General features: G+C 36.3%; 1 protein-coding gene across 1 annotated transcript in view; it reads right to left on the minus strand.

Annotated features, from left to right (window-relative positions):
- The window catches only part of SEMA3E (semaphorin 3E), a 124691-nt gene extending 102472 nt beyond the window's left edge, over positions 1 to 22219 (minus strand). Inside the window, exon 1 of the mRNA XM_065743707.1 lies at positions 22093 to 22219. Coding sequence (XP_065599779.1) covers positions 22093 to 22219 — 127 coding nt within the window. The remainder of the gene's footprint in view (positions 1 to 22092) is intronic.
- Positions 22220 to 22441: the final 222 nt, after the last annotated feature.

The raw sequence follows: 22441 nt of genomic DNA on the forward strand, positions 1-22441 counted from the left end.
CAAAGACAAGCATATTTCCAAGGACTACATTATGTATCACTTGAGAAGTATATGAGTATTTTCAGAAATTACTCATTAAGACAGATCAGAAGTTAATGATAGGATTTCAAAGGAACTTAAGGGGATTAGATAAGGATTTTGTCACTGAAATTCCACAGTCTTCACTGAAAATGTCAACTAACGTGAACATTTCAGTAATGAAGCAAAACTATAGAGTCACTAAGTCATTCTATTTAAAGTACTCCAGCCAGATAAGAATCTGACCACTTGAACAAAAAATTCTATAAAAATGTGTTATGGTTTTATGATTTTTGTTGTATCATAACATCATGTGGTGTACTGGAAGTTTAAGAGCTAATGCTCTTGGGCTACTGGTTAGGAGCCGGCACTCTCAGCACCAGGGCCCAGGTTTGATTCCCGGTTGGGAATGCATAGAGCATGATGTTATGATGTGGAATATCAATAATACAACAAAAAACATAAAACCATAACAAAATGTAAATCAAAGAAAATTAAATTATATATCCAGGTTGAATTTGACTGAAAAGAAACATGTTTATTTCATTTCTCCTTGGAAAATACATCCAAGATCTGTGAAAAATTCATGGTTACTGCCATCAACAAATCCTTTCCACAGATAACTGCAAAATCATCTGACACTACATTCTGCAATGCAGAAAATCAGCAGGGGTGACTCTGCTAACAACGAGCGCAAACAGATGGAGTGGAATCTCCCGTTAAAATCTCAGTTATTCTAGATATGATACGATAGCCTACGTCTATATCTTAAACATTACCCTTTCAGTAAAGTAAGACCTTAGTTTAGAAGGAAATTTGAATTGGTGCTAAGAATGTGATAGCATAGCTGGATCGGTCTCAGCAAGTTTTTCATTTATTATTTCAAACACCAAGTTACATTAATACTTTTACAAAATCTGAATACATGAAGAATCCATAGATGTATCCAAACTATTAAATTCATAGCTGCTTCTGAGTATGTTAATTAAGCACACCACACATTTCTGAAGAGATCATATCCTTGCAGTCCCTTTCTTTTCAAATAAAGAAACACTGCAGAAATGATTTGGTCTTTTTCAAAAAGCGTTACTTTTAATAAAAGCAACATGCTGTGATTTTAGTTGTTGGTATCTAAAGTTTTCCATTTCCAATAAGTTTTATAACAGCAAAATCCGTTAAAGTCAGAGAAGACATTATGCTATATATAACAGGGTATCCTTTCAACCAGAATTTTTATTTTTTTCCCTGTGGATGGAAAAAATATGCTGTGGTTAAGCAGGATAAAACTCCCTACAATTTCTATCTTTTTAAATGAAGGCAAACAGTAGCAGCTAAGGTGATACGTTTCATATGTCTGCTCCAAGCCCAATGCAAAGAGTGTGTGCATTAGATGAAAGCTAAACATTAATGATGAGAGACTATCAGAACCACCTTTATAAACTAGAAATATATTGACAGTGAAATTCTACTAAGCTTGTGTATGCTTGTGCATTCAACAAAGCTGGACTGAATTATGCCAAATAAGAAATGCCCCAGAAATTTGAAGGATTTAAGAGACCATTATAATAATCTTATTTCAACCACATGCACGGTATCAGCTTTACAGTATGAACAGAGACAGAAAAAGAGTCTTTCTTGTACTAGAGATATTCTCATAGGAAATTCATATTAATGGTAGTCCTAGATAAATATTTGTATTTAGACATACAAGATTTGAATTTTTTAACATTATTTAACTAATATACACTGAGCAATAATAATGATAACCCCAATAAAGAATTATGTTCTCATGCTAGCTGAGACTGACAATTTACAGCTAAACAGACTTTTCCTTCCACATATGTCAATTAGCAAGACTGGTCAACATATGTCTGTCTATAGACAGCCATGTAAAATTAGACAACAGTCCTCATTTAGACAATTTGAAAGCCTAAGTTATGAAATTTTTAGCATAGCACCCAAAGCTGTGTAAAAAGTTTCCAGGTAGGAGGTATAAAGTCATGATTTCCAAACTGATATTTAGGCACTTCCATCTATGAGAGGCAGATGATTTTACAAAATCCTCTTTTCTCATTAATTTTTATTAATACTTTTTTTGTGCAATACTCAGCACAATAAAATGTATATATGAACTTATTAATAAACATAGTGAATGAATAAAACACTCCCTCCTGGATGCATGACAGAGGCCAAAGATTGCATGGAGTCATTGCACTGCACTTGGTGGTCAAGTTTGATGATTGCCTGAGTAGAAGACAATCTGGAAATATAAAACAGATGACAGCCTTTAGGAGTGGTTGTTCCTGGTGAAACACAAGGTTTTTAGACTTACACACCAATCTAGAGTCACAGTACAGTATACCTACTATTCTGCTAGCTTGCAGCTTTCTGATTGGATACACACTTAGCCAGACTCAAGAAAAAAAATGGTATTAACCCTTATTGGTCCATGTATCCTAACTTGCTTTACTGCAGACCTTCCTGTTAATTTGTGTTCTGAACTTAGTGTCTAGAATTTTCTCTAGGAATTGAATCTGAATTGAATTAATATTCCTGGGAACATATCTGGTAGATTCTTCTCCTAGAAGATATTCTAAAAGTCTTATATTTTCTAGGAGAATGGACAATTTTTTAGGGACTAAGGTCACTTTCGTAAATGAAAATATGTTGCACTCAGTTTCAGGTGGTAATGATTACAATGACTCCCTTTGAAAATAAAATTCTATAATGTTTTGTTTGTATCTGGAAAATGACTTTCCACTTAAGTATCATCCGTCACTACACATCTGAGGTAACTCTGTACATCTGTAAATCAAAGGAAGCAATAGGCATGTGAAATCTGCACTGATCCAGAAACAGTGAAGCCAACATAGATTGACTGAAGACAGGAATGGTATGGCAATTGACATGGAAAGGTAACACACATTGCAATGGACATACAGTTTGGATGCAATTTAAATTGTGTTGAGGAAATGGAAGATAGACTGAGTATATTTAAATCACATTCTGGATAATGAGTACATGCGATAATAAAACAAATTGGCAGTAGAAAATTATGTTCATACAGCATAAAAAGGAGAAAAATACAATCCCTGTATAACTTGTCATTTCGAATTTGAAAACTTAATTCTTTTAGAGAAAGGTGAAGTAAAGTAAATTGAAATATTTGCTTCATGAATAGGTATGTAGCCATGTATAGAAACAAAGTGAATGAAATATGATGATTGAGATGCCAGGTGTATGTCAGGCCCATTTTACATTAGAACATTTTTCAAAGAATAGAAGGATCATCATTTTAATCACCAGTCCTGAATCTTACTGTACTGCTACAAACTTTACATTGACTTATCACACAGAATTTGTGAAACTATGTTTGTATCAATATTTAAAGCAAATGTGTAAGCCAGATTACAGAATTTCTCTCAGACACTTTAGGTTTCTCTTAAGTGGAAATATTATAGAAAAAGCCAGATGTGAACAAAATTTGCTCAGGGCTAATTATTGCACTTTTGCCCAAACATCTTTTAATAGTCAATCATTTCATGCTGTGCAGGTTGAGACAAGACATTCTTAGTGGAAAAATCACTGCGACAAAACAGATTGTGCAATGTCCTAAGCAAATCCTTCCAGTGCTGATACTGACATTCTGCTTTGGAGGCCTCAATTTTGTATGACTGTGTTGGACAATGCAAGCATTACAAATGCTTCTGGTAAAAAACAAAACAAAACAAAACAAAACAAAAAAAGAGTCCATCTAGTTTGTGGAATACAGTGAGTAAGAGAAAGGAAAAGTGGACAGTTATTTTAACTGTGAATGTCATGTTCTCTGTGAGTGAGTATAGCTACTTACTGCAGGCAAACAGCAGTACTTCCTGCTGGTGAAAGACATATGTTATTTCAATATATAGGGTGAAAAAATATTGCTCCTTGAGACGTGGACAGATGTGCTTTTTTGCTGTGTAAGAAAGATAAACTGTTTAAGTGATCCACAGTGAAGTAGAAGACTCCATCCTTGACTAAAATAATAGTCCAGAAAACTGGTTATACTCCATGGATCTATTCCCTGGTAAGCTGAAACACTAGAGTTCTCTGCTTCTCAATTACATGTAGTGAGCAGAAACTGCTACACTCTGTGCAAGATTTCAGTGTCCCACAGGATATGCAGCATTGAATTTTTGAAGAGAAAATTGAAAAGGCGAGACTTGTAGCTTAAATGGCAGAGTAGTATGCAGCATCCTTCAGAAGTCTGAATCTACTGATGGAAGAATAACAGTGTAGTTAAAGGCTCTTCCTGTCAGGGTGGACTGCTAAAGCTGCTCAGCTATGATATCTAACCTTCGTATTATAACAGTCCTATCTATTTTCCAGACAGTAAGATAAAATTAAAGAAATTGTTGTTAGGAATTCAAGTGGTATTGTAAGGGCAATGAAGCCTTGATTAAACACCAAGATCTGCTACTGAACAATAATATTGTCATGCAATGACTACAAATAGTCAAATCTTACATCTAATATAATCGTAAAACCAATAAATAGTTTATAAATATACTATGAAGAATAGAAAAACAGCTATAATCTTTTATGATAACAAAAGCCTACATTTAAAAAGCAAAATAAGGAGTGTAAAGACTGTTTTTTAATCCAGTCAGAAATAAAAAATGTTACAAGAACTGAATACTAAATGTGAAATATACAGATCAGGCCCTCTGCAGTTGATGGACTTTAGTAGGCTCTACAATCATTCATATAACTTGAAAAGATATATTTTATGATAAGTTTATTTTATAAATTTATAACTTCCATTTCTGATCCCAGTTATTACTATAAGGGTAAAAGCAAGGCATGAATAGCATAGCAGAGTTACATGGTGAAAATAATTGAATATTTAAAATCCCACAAAATTGCTGTTCTTTTTTCTTTACTTTCATTTCAACAAAAGTAATTCTTTTGGAGGGTTTTATTGTATGAATCTTTACTAATAACTAGTATAACTAGTTTTGAAATAAGCCAATAAATTCCACTACAGAGTTGTTGCTTTACAGTTGTGTTTGGTTTGTTGTTGTTGTTGTTGTTGTTTTGTGGTTTTTTTTTGTTTTTTTCTAGAATGCAGGTACTAAGTGAAATGAATAGGTCTAATTTTCTAACAGTTGAAACAGGTGGAAGAAGCAGCAAGCTTTCGGATAAGGTTGTGGGTTTTTTTTTCACAGATCTCTCAGATGTTACACTTCCATCTCAAATAGAGAATTATGATAGAGCACTATTATCAGATTAAAACTATCCTGAGGAGGATAAACACTTACTTTGAAAGATCTTTGAAAGATCTGAAGATAATTTAAAAATACAATTAATACAGGTTGAAATTATCTGTGCAATTGATAATGATCTGTTGGATGACGCTGTTTATTCACTATTTTCTGCCTTTCTGTCATGGTGAACTGGACTCTACAAAGAATGAGAAGACAGTGGATTTTCATAACAAGATATGAATAATATCATTATTTGAGCTGCAACATGATGATGACTGATCATTCTAGGAAAGGAAGAAATGTGACATAGGAGCACAGCTTCACTCAATCCCAACACACATCTTTATCTGTACTATGTTGAACCCAAATCTAGTGGAATTTTGTGGAGGGGAGAGGGGTTCAGCCTTTCTTTTCTTCTGCCCACTAATGTTTCTCAAGAAGATGTTCAGAAATGATTCATTTTCTAGTAGAAAATCAGCCATAGTCCTAAGTGCACATAACTGTTGGAATAGATCATATGTAGAAGTCTGATGAAACATATAGGGTCAGAAATAAGGTGTAGATTCACAATACCACTGAAAAATTACTTAGTCATACTATTTTATGAATCAGAAGGGAATACTCTCCATGAATATGGTCAGTTACCGCAAGATCCTAAACTTAGCTGTAGTTCCCAAACAGTACAAATTCATCAGCATGCTTCTAAAACCACAGGGACATTAATTCAACTACAAATGAAAAGAGAGAAGTAGCATTTGAAAGGATCACATAACTCCACTGCGCTGATAATTTGTGCTTTTACTCAGTTCTCATTCATAGATGAAACTTTAGGCTATGTTTAGAACTTCAAAGTGAAAATCCTGGCTTAGGCTGTGATATGTGAGCTAGTTCTGCTCAAATATTTCAGTGAGGGTCCAGTGAAAATAATAATAATGATTGATCTTCCCAAAACAGAAGTGCCATCAAAATCTGGAAATGATCACAAGAGTCGCAGCCAAATGAAGCACTAAAGTCAAGATATGTTCACAGAAGTTCAGATGTTACACTGAACTTGAACTTCAGCATGGACCACATAGCTCAAATGTTGTTCAACTCTTCTTAATTCATACAAAAAATTATATAGATACAAAGTATATGTAAACAAGGAGCCCTTGTTCTTTCCTTTCTCTTTTCACTACAGAGTAAATATCCAGAACTATTTGGTCACACTGTTGAGAGAAAAAACAAGTCAATCTTAAAATTGCATAGAATACAATGCATTATTCTTCAGATGTTTACTGAATTCGTTATTCACTTTCTTACGACTCAGAACAAATATTCTTGTACCATCAGTCATCACTTTAAAATCCTTATTCAAAGGAATGTAAACTTTTAACACAGAGACAGATACAAAAGGATATTCAATTAAGAAATGTGTGTCTTGGGAAAAGAAAAACATGCCACTTACTTAGTAGTCATGAATGACCTATTGTTCTGTTTGACTACGTCACTCTCATTCTAGATCTTCCAAGGACATAAGAAAGTCTCTACTTGCTGAAAAATTCAGGATAATCTGAACAATGCATGAGAATTACAGTCCATTGATTCAGCCATATCCATTTTATCCTGGAATTTACTGCACACTGAGAGATTACATTTGTCATAAATCACCATTTATTAATTTTGACTGATTATTCAGTATTTATTTGTACATGTCTCAGAGTTAACATACAACTGATGACATCAGGAATTCTTTTTTTTTTTTCTTTGTCATGTTTAGAAGAATTTCAAAGGAACATGAAAAATGAAGCTAATTTTTCATAAATGTTGAAAGCTTTTGGAGTCAGAATCTCTGATAAAAATGTCCTTTTCTCAGATTAAACATTTTGATTAGCAGAAAATATTTCAGCAAATCTGTAGATGTTTCCCCGAATCTAATAATAGGACTCCTATTAAAAAACAAAACAAAACAAAATAAAATCTACGATAACAAACTTCAAAAGAGATTCAAAACAAAAAGAAGAACAAACTCAAGGAATATAATATAAAGGACAAAAATAATTTTAAAATGAATTCAAATCCTTCTGTTACTATCTGGAAGTTAGAAGGTAGTTAACCATATATCCATATATTGGAGAATCAAGAACGATAAATTAAAGATAAATCACAAATCAGATTTGCAGGAGTCTTGAATGGTTTTTGAGTGGAGCATTAAAAAAAAGAATGAACCCTGTGACTCCAACAGAAGATAATCAGCTTTTGCATGTGATCTGATAGTGATGTAATGCATAGAACCACAGAATCATAGAATGGCTTGGGTTGGAAGGGACCTTGAAAATTGTCTAGTTCCAGTCCCTCAGCTGTGGGCAGGATTCCCAACCATTTGATCAGACTGCCCAGGAGCCCATCAAGCCTGGTCTTGAATACCTCCAGGGATAAGGCATCCAGAGCTTTTCTGGGCAACCTGTTCCAATCCCTTACCAACCTGTGTCAAGGATTTCTTCCTAATTTCTGACATAAACCTCCTTTTTCAGTTTATATTCATTTCGCCTTGTCCTGTCACTATATGCTTGAGTAAAAAGTTGATCCGCCCTCCTTCTTTTAAGGTCCTTTCAATTATTAGAAGATTGCAGCAAGTTCTCCCAGGAGTCTTCTCCAAGTTGAACAATCCCAACTCCAACAATCTTTTATCATAGGAAAGGTACTACAGCTCTCTGACCATCCTTGTGGCCCTCTCTCAATATTCTCCAACAGCTCCATGTCCTTCTTGTACCAGGGACCTCAGGCCTGGACACAGTACTCCAAATGGGGTCTCACAAGGGAAGAATAGAGGGGGACAGTCACCTTTCTCTCCCTTCTGGCCACCCCTTTTTTAATTCAACCCAGGATACCATTAGCCTTCCAAGCTGCAAAAGCACACTACACTGCTGGCTCATGTCTTACTTTTCATCCATCAAGACCTTCAAGTCCTTCTCAGTGGGACTGCTCTCAGGAAGGTCATCTCCCAGTAAATACTCAAATCTAGGATTGCCCTGACCGAAGTGCAACACCTTGCACTTGGCCTTACTGAACCTTACTAGGTTCTTGTAGGCCCACTTTTCCAGCCTGTCCACGTCCTCCTGGATGGCATCCCTTTTGTTATATTGACTGCACAATTCAGCTTAGTGTCATCAGCAAACTTGCTGAGGGTATACTCAATACCACAGCCTAAGCTGTTGATAAAGATGTTAAAGAGCACTGGGACACCGCTTATGAGTGGCCTCAAACTGGATGTAGAGCCACTGACAACAACTCTTTGGCTTCAACCATCCAGCCAATTATTCATCCACAAAAAATTTACCTTTCATGTACATATTTCTCCAATTTAGAAATAAGGATATGATGCTGGACCATGTCAAAGGCCTGGCACAAATCCAGGTCAACTACACAGTTGCCCTTCCTTGGTCCACCAATGCTGTCATTCCACCATAAAAGGCCAACAAATTGGTGAATTTGTGAGGCGTAGTCTACCCTTGATGAAGCTGTGCTGGCTGTCTTGGATTACCTCATTGCCTTGCACGCGCCTTAGCACCTCTTCAAGGAGGATCTGTTCCATGATCTTCCCAGACACAGGTGTTTTTATGTAACCTAAGTTCTCAGAATCCATCTCTACTCTTTAATAGTCTCAGATGCACTTCTGAAATTCTGTAAATAATCCAGAAGTGGCTGAGTACTATCAGCATTATTTTAATCCCTGTGAAAGCAACTTCAAATCTCCAGAATGCTTACAGAAATGTGTTATTATCCTGTCCTACTTCAATACAGTAACAACCATGAGTTTGGGACTTGGGTGAATACAGTAATAGCTAAGCTCTGCTATCAAATTTATAGTTTCTGGAAGAGTACACCTTGCAGACTGAACGACCAAAAAGTAAAACTACTGAGACAGCATTTGCACAGAAATTCACATAAATCTGTAGAAATTTACCACTAAATTGCGAACAGTTGAACATGAAAGTCACACCACCCCAAACAGCTCTAGCAAGAATATCAGTCTAGGACTACTAGCCATGTAATGTATATATGTACTAATCATATTAAATATGACTAATTCGAGAAATCTATGAAGTACATTTTCACCATAGTTTGAAAATCTATTTGTGTATGTGTGTATTAGTTTTTTAATTTACACCATTTATATTACAAAGCATGCTGAGATGTGACAACTCTAACTCTCATCTATTCCCCCTGGGTTCCACACAATATGCAGAATATAATACAGAAGGGCAAATCAATACCTCTGTTACCTTTCAACCCACTGCTTTAGGTAAAGCATTTCTATGCTTTTATCACAGCAAACTCTAGGATCTATTTCACAAAAATATATAAAAAATGATGTTATTTTCAAATCTCCATGTATGAGGTTTTTGCTTTATTTTACTTTTAAATTAAAAGTACAAGAAGTTTTCAAAACCCAGAATTTTACATCTCAAGGGTTTTAATGTTATTACACATTTATGCAATTAAGTAAAACAAATTTAAAAAATCTAATCCATTAACATGATTTTATGAAGTAATGCATTGCATTTTCTAAAAGCAGGGTGGTTCCATTAAAAAAAAATACAATATAGCACCGGAAACATCTAGTTCACAGTTCTAAATGACAAATACATGCATAAATTACAGTGCTGTATAAAATCCACCAGCATGAATTTTACAAAAATACCACTTTTCATATAACAAAAGAGCATGGGAAATTGTAAGCTTCAAGCCTTTTCATAAATGTTTTAACCAAACAAAACAGAAAGTGAAATTATACACATAAAATCAAAATAGTCAGATTTTAATATTGCTTTGTAGTGCCTGGGGTACAGGAAAATAGAACAACTTCTGTCATTATTGATTTTAATTAGTTATATTACAGGCATGGACACATGGGCCTTAGACTTTGATCTTGCAAGCAAATACCACCTCAAGTTCTAGCCAGTGGAAGCATTTGTATAATTAAAGATACACGGATGATGAAGTATTTGTAGAATCTAAGTTTTGGTCTATAATGCCTCTTTGTTTACAGCAGAAATAAATGCTATTTATTACTGGTCCTTGCAAGAGACTAGCTGTGCCCTGGCAGGCAACTATGAGAGGTTCACATATTTCAGTGTGAGGAGCACAAGCCGAACTCAGGGTGCTCTGAAACCTGCTTAACACAACTAAGTCTATTGAGCCCTGAAGCAGATACAGAACACATCCGAGCCAGTGGTTCAGAGTGCTCTGTCTAGCAGACACCATAGCTGCTTAAGTTGCTCAAATCACTGATCAAGTAACTGCACCTTTGTCCTCATCTTCCAGGCCATTATTAAATCAAAGACACAGTATATTTTAGTAATAATATCTTCACTTATACCCAAATCCATCTTACCTACTGAATACTGATACTGAACACCATCTGAGAGTTATGTCAGGCTTCTGGTTTAAGTTAACTTATTTTGCCCTTCTGTGCAAACAGAAGTACATGGCCAAGATAAGTGTAATACTCAAACAAATCACCTGTTTCAGAAAGTAAGTTCAGGAACAAGGAAGGATCCTGTCAACTATTTAGTCATAGAAATTTGTGGGATGTTTATCATTGTCTTTAGTTACAGTGAAACAAGGTTTCTGTTCTGTTTTTGTATCAGAACTTTTGCATAGTTGGCAGTTGAAGATTTAAAGAGAGGATGCTGCAATTGAAGTTGTTTTTGGAGATCCACTCTTTACAGTACCTGTTTCTTTTATCTTCTGAATGTGAAGCATTTTATTAGAAAAAAATCAAGTACTTTAGAAATAAAATACCACATTGCATTGTTTGAGTGGTGCCACCACAGAACCAATACAGAATCCCAATAAGGAATTCTATGGTGTCATTGCAGAACATGGGAATATTTACAGCCTGTTCCTGAGCTTCAAGTAATGCTCAACCTGCTGAATACTTTAACACCTCCTCAATGGTGTGTTTAGAAACAGCTATCACAGATGCTTGTGTAACCTGAAAATATGCAGAAGGATGTGGCCAAGCCTAAGATAAGAAGAGAAGAGAAAATAATGACTTACTGCATGTAAACACAGGAACGTAAAGACAGGGCATTTTTTTAAGCAATAATTTTAAGATCTCGAAGTCAGCTTGAGTTCTTCTGGGCTCCAAGACAACACATATTTTCAAGCTTTGTATCATACCATTCTCAGTCAACTGAGATGAAATATGTAATGCATAAAGGAATGGGATTATTTTCCTTTGCTCTTAGCTTTTACACACACTCACAGGAAAGCACTTTGCTTTATTGTAAATAAAGGGTTGCAGGAGCTCATGGAATTAAATAACACTTGCTAACCTTTAGCTTTTTGGCTGAAAAATGACCTTTAGTGATGACCCGAGCGAATAGTGCTATTTGGAATAATTCCCTTGCATCAAACAACCTATTATTTTACTATTATTAAGGTTTGGTAACACTGCTGGGAGAAACCATCTGTTAAAAAAGAAACAAGGTACTGACCCTTAGATATTTGGGGACTATTGTTTTCTGCAATCAGTTTAAGGCACTTTTCATTCATTTTGTACAATTTATTTTCACCACTGTCAGGAAGATCAGAATAAGAAAAGGCCAACACCCCTGTGATGTTTATTACACATCAACAAATGAAAGATATATTTACAGCTGCATTCAGCATTTTACTAGGTCTATTAAACAAATGTGTTGTAAGAAGAAGCCTATAAAACAAACTGAGCAACAGTAAAAGGCCCATTGTTTGACTCCCTGCTGAAGCTTCAATTGATTCACAGTATGAAGTCAGGAATCCTTTAGATAAAAATAAACACAGAAGAAGTAGAGAATAGATACATTAAGAGGAGTGACATCTTCTTTCACTGAAAAGACTGTCTTCCAACCACAGACTCCTTGGTTTAAGGAATTATTTTACAAATGCTTTGCCAAAAAATCGATTACGATGATAGAGGTTCCAGTCAAGAATCTTTAAAAATTCTAAGTCTATTTCAGGGGATGAAAAATAATAAAACAAAAAAGGTAGAATTCACATGCTTCACTGAAAGAATGAGTTTCCTAAAATTTGAAATTCTTCAGTACTGATGATGTAAAAATGTTAGGATCATAAAAACTTTTCTTAGTTGCTGCTGCCAGAGGACTATTCATGGCATGTCATCAAAGTCTTATAAATAATGAATGTCTTCTGCCAAGGCCAAAGGGATATGTGAAGAAATCAGTGATTTTTTTTTTAATCCTGTTTAGCTAACAGGCTTTGCTTGACTGGATTTCTTTTTTCTTATTATTTTCTTTTTCATCCCCCCTCCTATTTATGGTTTCTTTGACCTTTTATTTCTTCTTTATTTGGACATTTAATGTTCATAGTGATAATTCAAACTATATTGTGATAGACCACAGAAAGCACAAAAATCTAATTTCTATCAAACAACATTATCCGACTGACTGGAAAGATATCCTTTGAGCTTGTGTTTTTGAAATGAAAACTCATTTCAGGCAAATTTGATTAAGAATGGTAACGTGGTTTTAGAAACTAAATGTTGCATGTCTATGACATATTAATCTTCACCATTAGTCTATCCCAGCATTTCCTTAGTGTTAACTTCTTAATTTGCAGAAACATTGTGAGGTCTTATTTCTATTAATTTCCTTGATACTGAAGTCATAAGTATTAGAAGTCAACCAGTGGCAGCCGTGAGTTACAGAATGTGCTATTGCACCATGTTTCCCCATGGAATGCAACAGGACAGAAAGCACTGCTGTTTCCTGTTATATTTCATTGATTTTTTACTAATCTGTATAGTATATAAGATAAATTAGTGACACTTCTGCCAACCAAATGAGATTTCAGTCTGAAATACTGCACTGCTTTTGAGGATAAATCTTAAATCATTTAAAGTAACTGGAAGCCGCTTTTTTACTTTACTTCAACTGCTACAAGACCATGGGACCAGATGGGATCCACCCAAGGATGCTGAGGGAGCTGGCAGAGGTGATTGCCGAGCCACTTTCTACCATCTATCAGCATTCCTGGTTATCTGGAGAGGTGCCACAAAATTGGAGGCTTGCCGATGTGACTCCCATCTACAAGAAAGGCCGTAAGGAAGACTCAGGGAACTACAGGCCTGTCAGCCTGACCTCGGTATCAGGGAAAGTTATGGAGCAGATGATCTTGAAGGAGATCACATGGCACGTCCATGGCAATCAGGGGATCAGACTCAGCCAGCACGGGTTCACAAAGGGCAGGTTGTGCTTGTTGAACCTCATCTCCTTCTATGACTGGGTGACCAGGCAGGTAGATGAGGGAAAGGCTGTTGATGTAGTCTACCTGGACTTCAGCAAGGCCTTTGACACGGTCTCCCACAGTATTCTCCTGAGGAAACTGGCAGCCCGTGGTGTGGACAGGTTCACTCTTCTCTGGGTGGAGAACTGGCTGGAGGGCCGTGCCCAGCGAGTAGTGGTTAATGGAGTTAAGTCCAGCTGGTGTCCTGTTACGAGTGGTGTCCCCCAAGGGTGGGTATTGGGGCCCATCTTGTTTAATATCTTTATTGATGACCTAGACGAGGGGATTGAGTGTACCCTCAGTAAGTTTGCAGATGACACCAAGTTGGGAGGATGTGTCAAACTGCCTGAGGGTAGGGAGGCCCTTCAGAGGGATTTGGATAGGCTGAACAGCTGGGCTGGGCTCAATGGGATGAGGTTCAATAAGACCAAGTGCCGGGTCCTGCACTTTGGCCACAATAACCCCATGCAATGCTATAGGCTTGGGGCAGAATGGCTTGAAGAATGTAGAGAGGAAAAGGACCTGGGGGTGTTGGTTGATGCTGGGCTTAACATGAGCCAGCAGTGTGCCCAGGTGGCCAAGAAGGCCAACAGCATCCTGGCCTGTATTAGAAATAGTGTAGCCAGCAGGAGCAGGGAGGTGATCATCCCCCTGTACTCAGCTCTGGTACGGCCGCACCTCGAGTACTGTGTTCAGTTTTAGGCCCCTCATTACAAGAAGGACATTGAGGCCCTGGAGCGTGTTCAGAGAAGGGCAACAAAACTGGTGAGGGGTCTGGAGCACAAGTCTTATGAGGAGCGGCTGAGGGAGCTGGGATTGTTTAGTCTGGAGAAGAGGAGGCTCAGAGGAGACCTTATTGCACTCTACCACTTCCTGAAGGGGGGTTGTGGTGAGGAGGGGGTGGGCCCCTTCTCCCTGATAAATAATGACAGGACGAGAGGGAATGGCCGCAAGTTGCACCGGGGAAGATTTAGATTAGATTTGAGGAAACATTTTTTCTCTGAAAGAGTGGTCAGGCACTGGAATGGCCTGCCTAGGAAGGTGGTTGAGGCACCATCCCTAGCGCTGTTCAAGAAGCATTTAGATGAGGTGCTATGGGATTTGATTTAGTAGTTTAGTGGGTAGGGATGGTGATAGGAGGATGGTTGGACTAGATGATCTTGTAGGTTCTTTCCAACCTAATGTACCTATGAACCTAATAATTGAGCACTGTAATAGACAGAAGAGGTAATAAGGTATGGCCAGTACAGTATTGAGACACAGTAACAAGACATGACAAAAACTACTAGCAATTATCTGCTTTTCCCTGAAACCAATAAAAAGTAATTTGAAGATGATATTCAACTTCTATTCCATCAAAAAAAATTTAGCTACATGAGTGATCCAAGTTTTACAGCTATTGGCTACACACAGTCTGCACATCATGCCAGGGCCAGGATGTTTGGCAAGCATTTCTTTGCTGACATCTTTGTGGTTACAGACCTCCTGCTCATACTTGCACAGAAACTGTAAATGGAATCTTTCATATGCTGTTATACTCCAGAGCTCCTGCAAGTTGCAGGTAATGTAAGAATGAGAGCAGATTTAGAAGCAAAGAAGCATCAGTAACTAGAGCATTGGGGCCAAAGAGTGTATTCAAATGCCTGATTGTAATGTGCTGAAGTTTACAAATGCTCTGAAAAGTCTAGCAACAAAAAACGTCATGGACAAAACCTGACTAAAATAAACAAACAGAAAAACTCTTCTTTGTGTTTGTAATGTTGTATACTGAAAAGAAAAAGGTTGAATACATAATGGTACAGTCCTGCTTTACACTGTTTTGAAACAAACAAAAAAAAAGACAACCTGACAAAGGGATGTACCATGGACGAAAACATATCTATTAATAGCTTCATCAGAGCTAACAGAAGATGCTTAGAACTGAAACACAGTTATAACAGTCGTCAATTGAATCCGTTAACAAGGTGAAATATCTCTTCCAAAATCAGAGTTGAGGAAGATCGGAAGAAACAAGATGATGGAAAAAAGGATTAGATCAGTGTAAGATGACAATAAAACAATAGGCTGGTAATATTCATTTTTGAAACAAGGCCTGGAGAGAATCAATGTTCAAATTTGCTTTTATCTATGTAGCAAATTCAGCCCATTTCTCAAAATGAATCTTAATGTTGACAGTTTACAATTTTCACTAACTAAAAGATGGTACTTATTTTATACTACTCAATTTTTTCTTCAAAGCTATTTAAAATCCTATCTTCACAAAAGTTTGGAATTAATGCTAAACTACAGTTTTTTTATAATACAATATTTTTGTTCTTTTTTTCTTTTAACATTTCCTTTCATGTATGGTCACGAGTCCTTAAATGATTATGTATGTGCCAAATACTAACTAAGTAACATAAAACATTTAAAACAGTATACTTGCATTAAGAGAGTTTTATCTGTAAAACAAAGATTAATATCTATATCCCTGCAGGGTTTGAATTTCTTTAATAAATCAAGTTTATTTCTAATTAATGTTGACTACATGTTGCCTTCATCATATTTCTCTAATTGCATGAAGAAGACCAAGACAGCAGTTTTAATAATAGTTAGAATACCTATTGCAGAGTTTTGAAATACTTTTTGACCCAAAGTATCTCAAAAGGTCTGAAACAAACCCTAACACTTGCACATCATACTGTAAATCATACAAACAACATTAATCTTGTGTTCATGTAAGTAAAATAAAACACTTCTAGTGAAATAATGGTAAGTACAATATCCAAAGAAGAGTTTAAAATAGCAGATGGTGTTATCGCTTTGAAAGCAAGGAGGAAGCTACATGGAAGCAGTTGCATGCAGAATATTCTGGTCTTTCAGCTTCAGATGGCGCTTACTTCTTTAAAGCAAAAGCAGGCAAGTGATTGATGTTACACAGCAAACAGTCTGCTTCTTACATCCCCAGAGGTAGTGCTTATCACTTTGGAGTTCTGCTACAGTAAAACTTAGAGAAGCCTTTGTCAACAAACTGCAGTTATGAAAGGAACTGTCATGATTTCTCTGCCAAAAAATTCCAGTCTTTGTGAAAAAGTCCGTCTAGGATTACTTGAAAACACTCCTGAACTTGCTACCAGCCACCTCTTGGGATATGGATAAATAATAAATTTGAGGCTTGGGTAAAGAATTTGTTGTTTGACCAATGGGAGAAAGGGAATAAAAGACCTCCTTTCTTCCCCACCACCTGGTTTGAGATATCTATACATCCTTCTTTAAAACATTTCTGCACTGATGCTGAGTTCTATGCAGCCTGAAGAATTTGGTTAAAAAGAGACTGTCATGTGTTGTTTTCACAGGCTTTTAATATCAGCCCTTATACTCAAAGATACTTAATACCTCCAGCTATAATGCAAGACTTTAGTTCCTAAGCCTTGAGTTGTACTGTTCCTTATTTTACCATAAGGAAAATCCAAACATTTGTCTGTTATTTACATACACATATTTTATAGATACATGTATTTATATGTACACAAATATTCATATTCATATATATATATATATATATTTATACATAGTTATACATATTCATAAATATAAACGTACACATAACTTATATCATTCTTTTTTAATACAGAACTCTCTGGACTACAGGTAACTGTAGATAAGCCAGATCCTTATTTTGGTAGATTCAAGTTGATTTACAGAGAGAGAATGAAATTCTCATTCACATTTCAACTTTTCTTGGTAGGAGAACTAGTCTTTCATAATCATTTAAAACCAAAATTCTACTACCATGAAAGTTATTAAAATAGAAAAAGTTTTATTCATGAAACTGAATCAGTCATGATTCAGGTACGAGTTATATGGCCAGTTATTAGCTAGCCATGTTTTCTGTGGACAGATGATTACTAAATAAAAATAGTGTATGTGTGCATTTAATATATTTACCTTCTTCAGAATCCACAAATGCCTGCCTAAAATTTTTATAATTTTTTATTATTCTCATAATTTGTTAAGTCACTGGCTAAATTTTGCTGCCACCTAGCTAGAGAACTGACACAGAAAAGATGCACGGTTAAAAGACCAGAGTAATGATTAGCAAGACATTGCTAGAATAATTTTTAAACGAGTCTCTGAAATCATATTTCTTTCTGCAAGTAAATCTCTGACTAGACAAACTAAATTGCAACCAATAAAATTTGCAGAAATGTCTTAATCTAGTTTAATTTGAATTAATTAAAAATGACTATTATCAAGAAAGTTTAAGTAGGCACGTTGAAAGTCCAGCTCCTGCAAGTGGCAATGAAATATTTTTCTTCTCCAGCAGCAGACCTCAGCAGTCCTCAAAGATTATTAAAAAGGCCTAACAAGCTATAATTCTTATAGATGGTATTATATAACACATTCTATGTATTAAATTCTGCATATGAACACAGAGTATCACTTTTCTTCTGCACAACTTCATCTATCCCTTCAGTCTCTTCTTTTGCTTTTTGGATATTTTATCTTGAGAACACAAATTTCTAAATACAGATTCTTTCTTTCTTGATTCAGTCTGATCCTTCTGTCTGTTGCAACTTCACTGCTGCAAGTAGCAAGCACTGCTCACAGCAAGCATGATGGAGATGTGTGGACTGGAAGTGCTACTTAACCATACTCTTTCCAAGAAAAGACAGCATCCAGCACACAGTTACACAACGTGGAATGGACCATGCCAAAATACCTCAAGTCTCTCAAGAGCGACATAAATGGTTAAAAAAACCACAAAAAACCTGATCTCTCAAGATCCGCAAATATCTGCACAGAGCCCACTGTACCAGATCCTATTCCTGCTACAAAATTGTGGAGACACCACAGGGCCTCAACTACTCACTTTTGTACCTTTGCTCTTTAACCTATCCACAAACCAGAAAAGAACACTTAGGAACACACTGCATACTGTAGGGGCTTGAATTATACAATTACATCCTTCATGGGCTCTTCAAGCCTACATGCTTTTAATGTAGTTCTACTAGGCTTATATAAATACATATCCTGCTCTCTGGGAACTGAATCCATTTCAATCTGTAATGTAAATAGCTTCTTTTTAACATACAGTGTGTGCTGATTTCACCTTGATTATATATTTCCCATTGCGAGAACTCAAACTGTGGGACACTGGGAAAGAATGCAACCCGCAGCCTATAAAGCATGGGGGCTAAATCTTGGCCTCCATTAACACCTCGTTAAGCAGTGCCTGTACTGTACTTAAAATCAACGAATGATTTTTAAATGTATTTGTCAGCCTACAACTCAATAATGTAGAAATCATATTTCTCTCTAATTCTGACTGAGCAATAATAAATTCTTATTTCTACAAATCAATGTGGAGCAGTAGGAGTATATTATTACCCAAGCAAGATTTCTGCTGGGTAATATCATCATCAAACACAACCTTCAAGATGACCATGCCACTAATACCACAAATGGTGTTAATTGCAATATAAATTTTCTTATGAACAAAGGCTGAGGGTCTGAGGAAAACACTTTCAATTCTTGGGCTTGTATCCAGTTCAAGTAACTAAGAATTAAGTTAAAAACATAAAATAAATTCAACCCCATATAAAGGAATGTCAAAATTCTCATGTTTGCGCTTAATGTGAGTAAAGATAATCCTCTGTGTTACCAAAAAACACCATTGCAGTTTACTTTAAACTGACAGGTTTAACAGTAGTTCAGGAATGCAGGATTTTGATTAACTCCCACTGAAGCTGAGTAAAGGGCCATAGCATCAAACAGAGGTTGCACAGTATATCCTTTAATTGGCAAGGGGATTGTGGTATTCCTATCCATCAGGAGACCCCTCTGAGCAAGGGTTAGGACCTGAACTTGTTGCAGTGAGTTGGGAAGCATGTGTGCGCTGCAGGTGAAGCCTGATTTGCTGAGGGCAAAAAAGTTCTCGTTCATTGTCAGTTACTTAACTTTCACTGAACATAACTTTTGAAGCAGAAATAGGAAAGGAAAATTTGTAAAAAAAATCAGCGTGTCTAATTTGTGGATGCCTCCACTTGGCTCTATAAGGTAATAAGCTTTTAAGGTAGATTAGTTATAAATACTCCTCCCATTTAAGAAAAAAAAATCTAACATCCATAAAGCTCATCATACTCATCACAGAAGCTTTAACTTATCTGTCAGTACTAGCCTAGCTTGCAGTGTCCTGAATGCTAATTAATAGCCTGCATTATGCAGGTATGTCTGCTTCATGTTTGAGGATCTTTGCAATTAAATTTATCACTGAATTTACAGATATTCTATGCTGAAAATATACACATATGGATTTCATTTCCTGTACCAAAATGGTGCAACCAGCACTTTCTAACTGCCCATGCCCAGCTGGCACCCAGAGCAGAATCCCTCCGGAGTAAGCACAATTAAAATGAAGGGATCCTCCTGCTGTTCCTGTTTGATTAGTGAATGCAACAACATTTACTCATGGTCTTCATACTTGGATGCTACATTCTTTTGGATGGGAGAATTGCAGGAGCTGTTCCTGGGGTGCAAGCAGGGATGCCATGTATAAGCTTTGACTTTGGAGACGTAGTAAGTTGGCTCATTGCAACACAGCTTGTAAAATCAGTCACATTTCATAAGTGAGAAATATTTGACAGGTTACTCTATAAGGTGAAATATAAGATGGTGATATGTGTGCTCATGGTAGAGAATTTGCTTGGGAAAGATCTTTTTGTGTCATTGCATCTGGGAAAACTGACATCAGGCAGGGGAGGTTTGGCCCTCAGTGAGAAATGGATGTTTTAAAATCTCCTTGAAAATATCAGAGTTAAGCTATGTTATGCCCAAATTACTGGCTCCCTGCTGAAAATGGAAGTAGTGTGCAGTAAAATGTACACTGATTCCAACCAGCGGAAAAACAATTACTCCTACAAGCGAGTACAGAAGCAGTTAATAGTTGCAGAACCATAGTGGGGAACTTGCCAAAACTGGCAGCTAAGCCCTGAAACAACATAACAGTAGGTCTATTTGTCTCATTTACTTTGCATTTCTCATCTCCCTAAACCTATCACAAGCAAATAAAGATCAATAACAATAGCCTTAGTGATTACACCTAGAAATAAATCAACATTCAAATAGGTTTTTGACAAAGGAGATTTGAGAGTTATATAATCATCAATTATCACTCATTTCTACTATACTTTGAAACCACTGTTTAAAAAAAAAGTGATTTGTATATTAAAAGTTATTTATTGAATTGACAGCATTCAATTGTTAAATTACAAGAGAGCTTTTCAAGAAAAGTCTATCTTTCTTTAAAACAGTTTCACTGCCCTAATAAAAGCAATACTCAATTCGTAGAGCTTCCTAGCAAGGAATTCAGAGCAATTATCCCATTCAGATTCTTTAATTATAATTGTTAATTTAGCTTGCTACATAAAACACAATTAAACCTTGTTTAGACTAAAGCTGTCTGCATATGGAGCTGTAACTGATGCTAGATTTTAAATCCTGGCCATACTTAAAATAGGTGTTCTAATATACATTGATGCTGCATAGTTATCACTTCCATAGCCACAGAAATGTACTTCAGTAAATCAGCATTTGTTCACTCCCAACTATGTCAGCAAAAATGTATTTTCTTTTCATCTTTGCAGAAAAGATAATATCAAAACCTTGCTGATGGGCTCAGCATCAATTTGTCTTGCGCACTTGCATTTTTTTCCACCTTCATTGCTAGTAACTGCCTGGCATATATTTATATGTATGACATTTACAAGTGCATATACAAGTGCATACTCCTGGAGAGGACTGAAAAGCCACGGCTGTGGACAGGTACTTACAGATATATGTAGGATGAGAACTGAATCATAAGAAAGAGTTTAAATCCCATGCAATTTAGAGCAAAGAGGCACTCTGAAGGAGTTAAGGGAGAAGGGATTAGCTTTCAGGGAGACCAAAACTGAAGAAAAAAGTTGTAAGTAATGTACACAAATAAGAGAGAAAGTAATTTTTTTTTCCTTTGGGTAACAGCTAAACTGGAAGCAGACTTATATTGGCAGTTAGTCATTTTAATTACTGTGTGATGACACTTGCTAGTTTAGAAAATGAATCATATGGTTGCACAGGAATTCAGTCTTTTTGCCTAAGCTATATTTATTTGTGGATAAATAGAATTCTAAAAGTGAAACAGACGTTCAATTGCTTAAGGGTTACTTCATGCATAAGAGTGTATTTATTCAGTAATAATTTCAGGGTATCTTTTCATGACTTTCCTTATTATTAGAGACTAGACATCCTTCTTACAGCAAAGAGGGCAACACAGAATGATGAGAAAACCTAACACACTTTTGGATATATGAATAATTAAATTGACAAAATCAATCACTGAAAATTCCTAAAATCATTCTAATTTCAGTAAAGTCAATTATAGATACAATTTAGTACAAGGACATAATTTACAGCATTTCTGAAAAGGAATATTTCAGTCTGTCAAAGGGCTGCAGTTCGAACCCGGTGCAATACTTTCAGTGAAGTCAGTGAATTTGCATTAGCATAAAGGCTTTAAAAACCTGACACACTGACCTACCTTTATGTGACAGACGTAACCTTGGCTGTCTCGTATCTGTTGCGTGATATCCAGCCGGTAACTCAAGTAACAAGCCACACAGTGCCAAAATTAAAAGGTCCTGGGCAGATGCCATCCTGCCCAACATCGAATCTTGCTCTCTTCACTTAACTGCTGCTCTTTGTTATTTTTTTAAGGCTCCAAGTTCCCCTTCTACTTTCCCAGTGCAGATAGATATTTCTCTTTGGTCAGTTTGTGGGGTATCTCTATGTGAAAAATCAGTGCTCGTCAGTGGAGCACACAGTCACAGCTTGCCATTAGTCAAGCTGTGCAAATGTCATGTAAAAATATTCCCTCTCCTGTACAATTG

Source organism: Cyrtonyx montezumae, unplaced genomic scaffold (genome assembly GCF_038088225.1).
Source record: "Cyrtonyx montezumae isolate F1298 unplaced genomic scaffold, pur_monq_1.0 scaffold_3, whole genome shotgun sequence".
Taxonomy (NCBI): domain Eukaryota; kingdom Metazoa; phylum Chordata; class Aves; order Galliformes; family Odontophoridae; genus Cyrtonyx; species Cyrtonyx montezumae.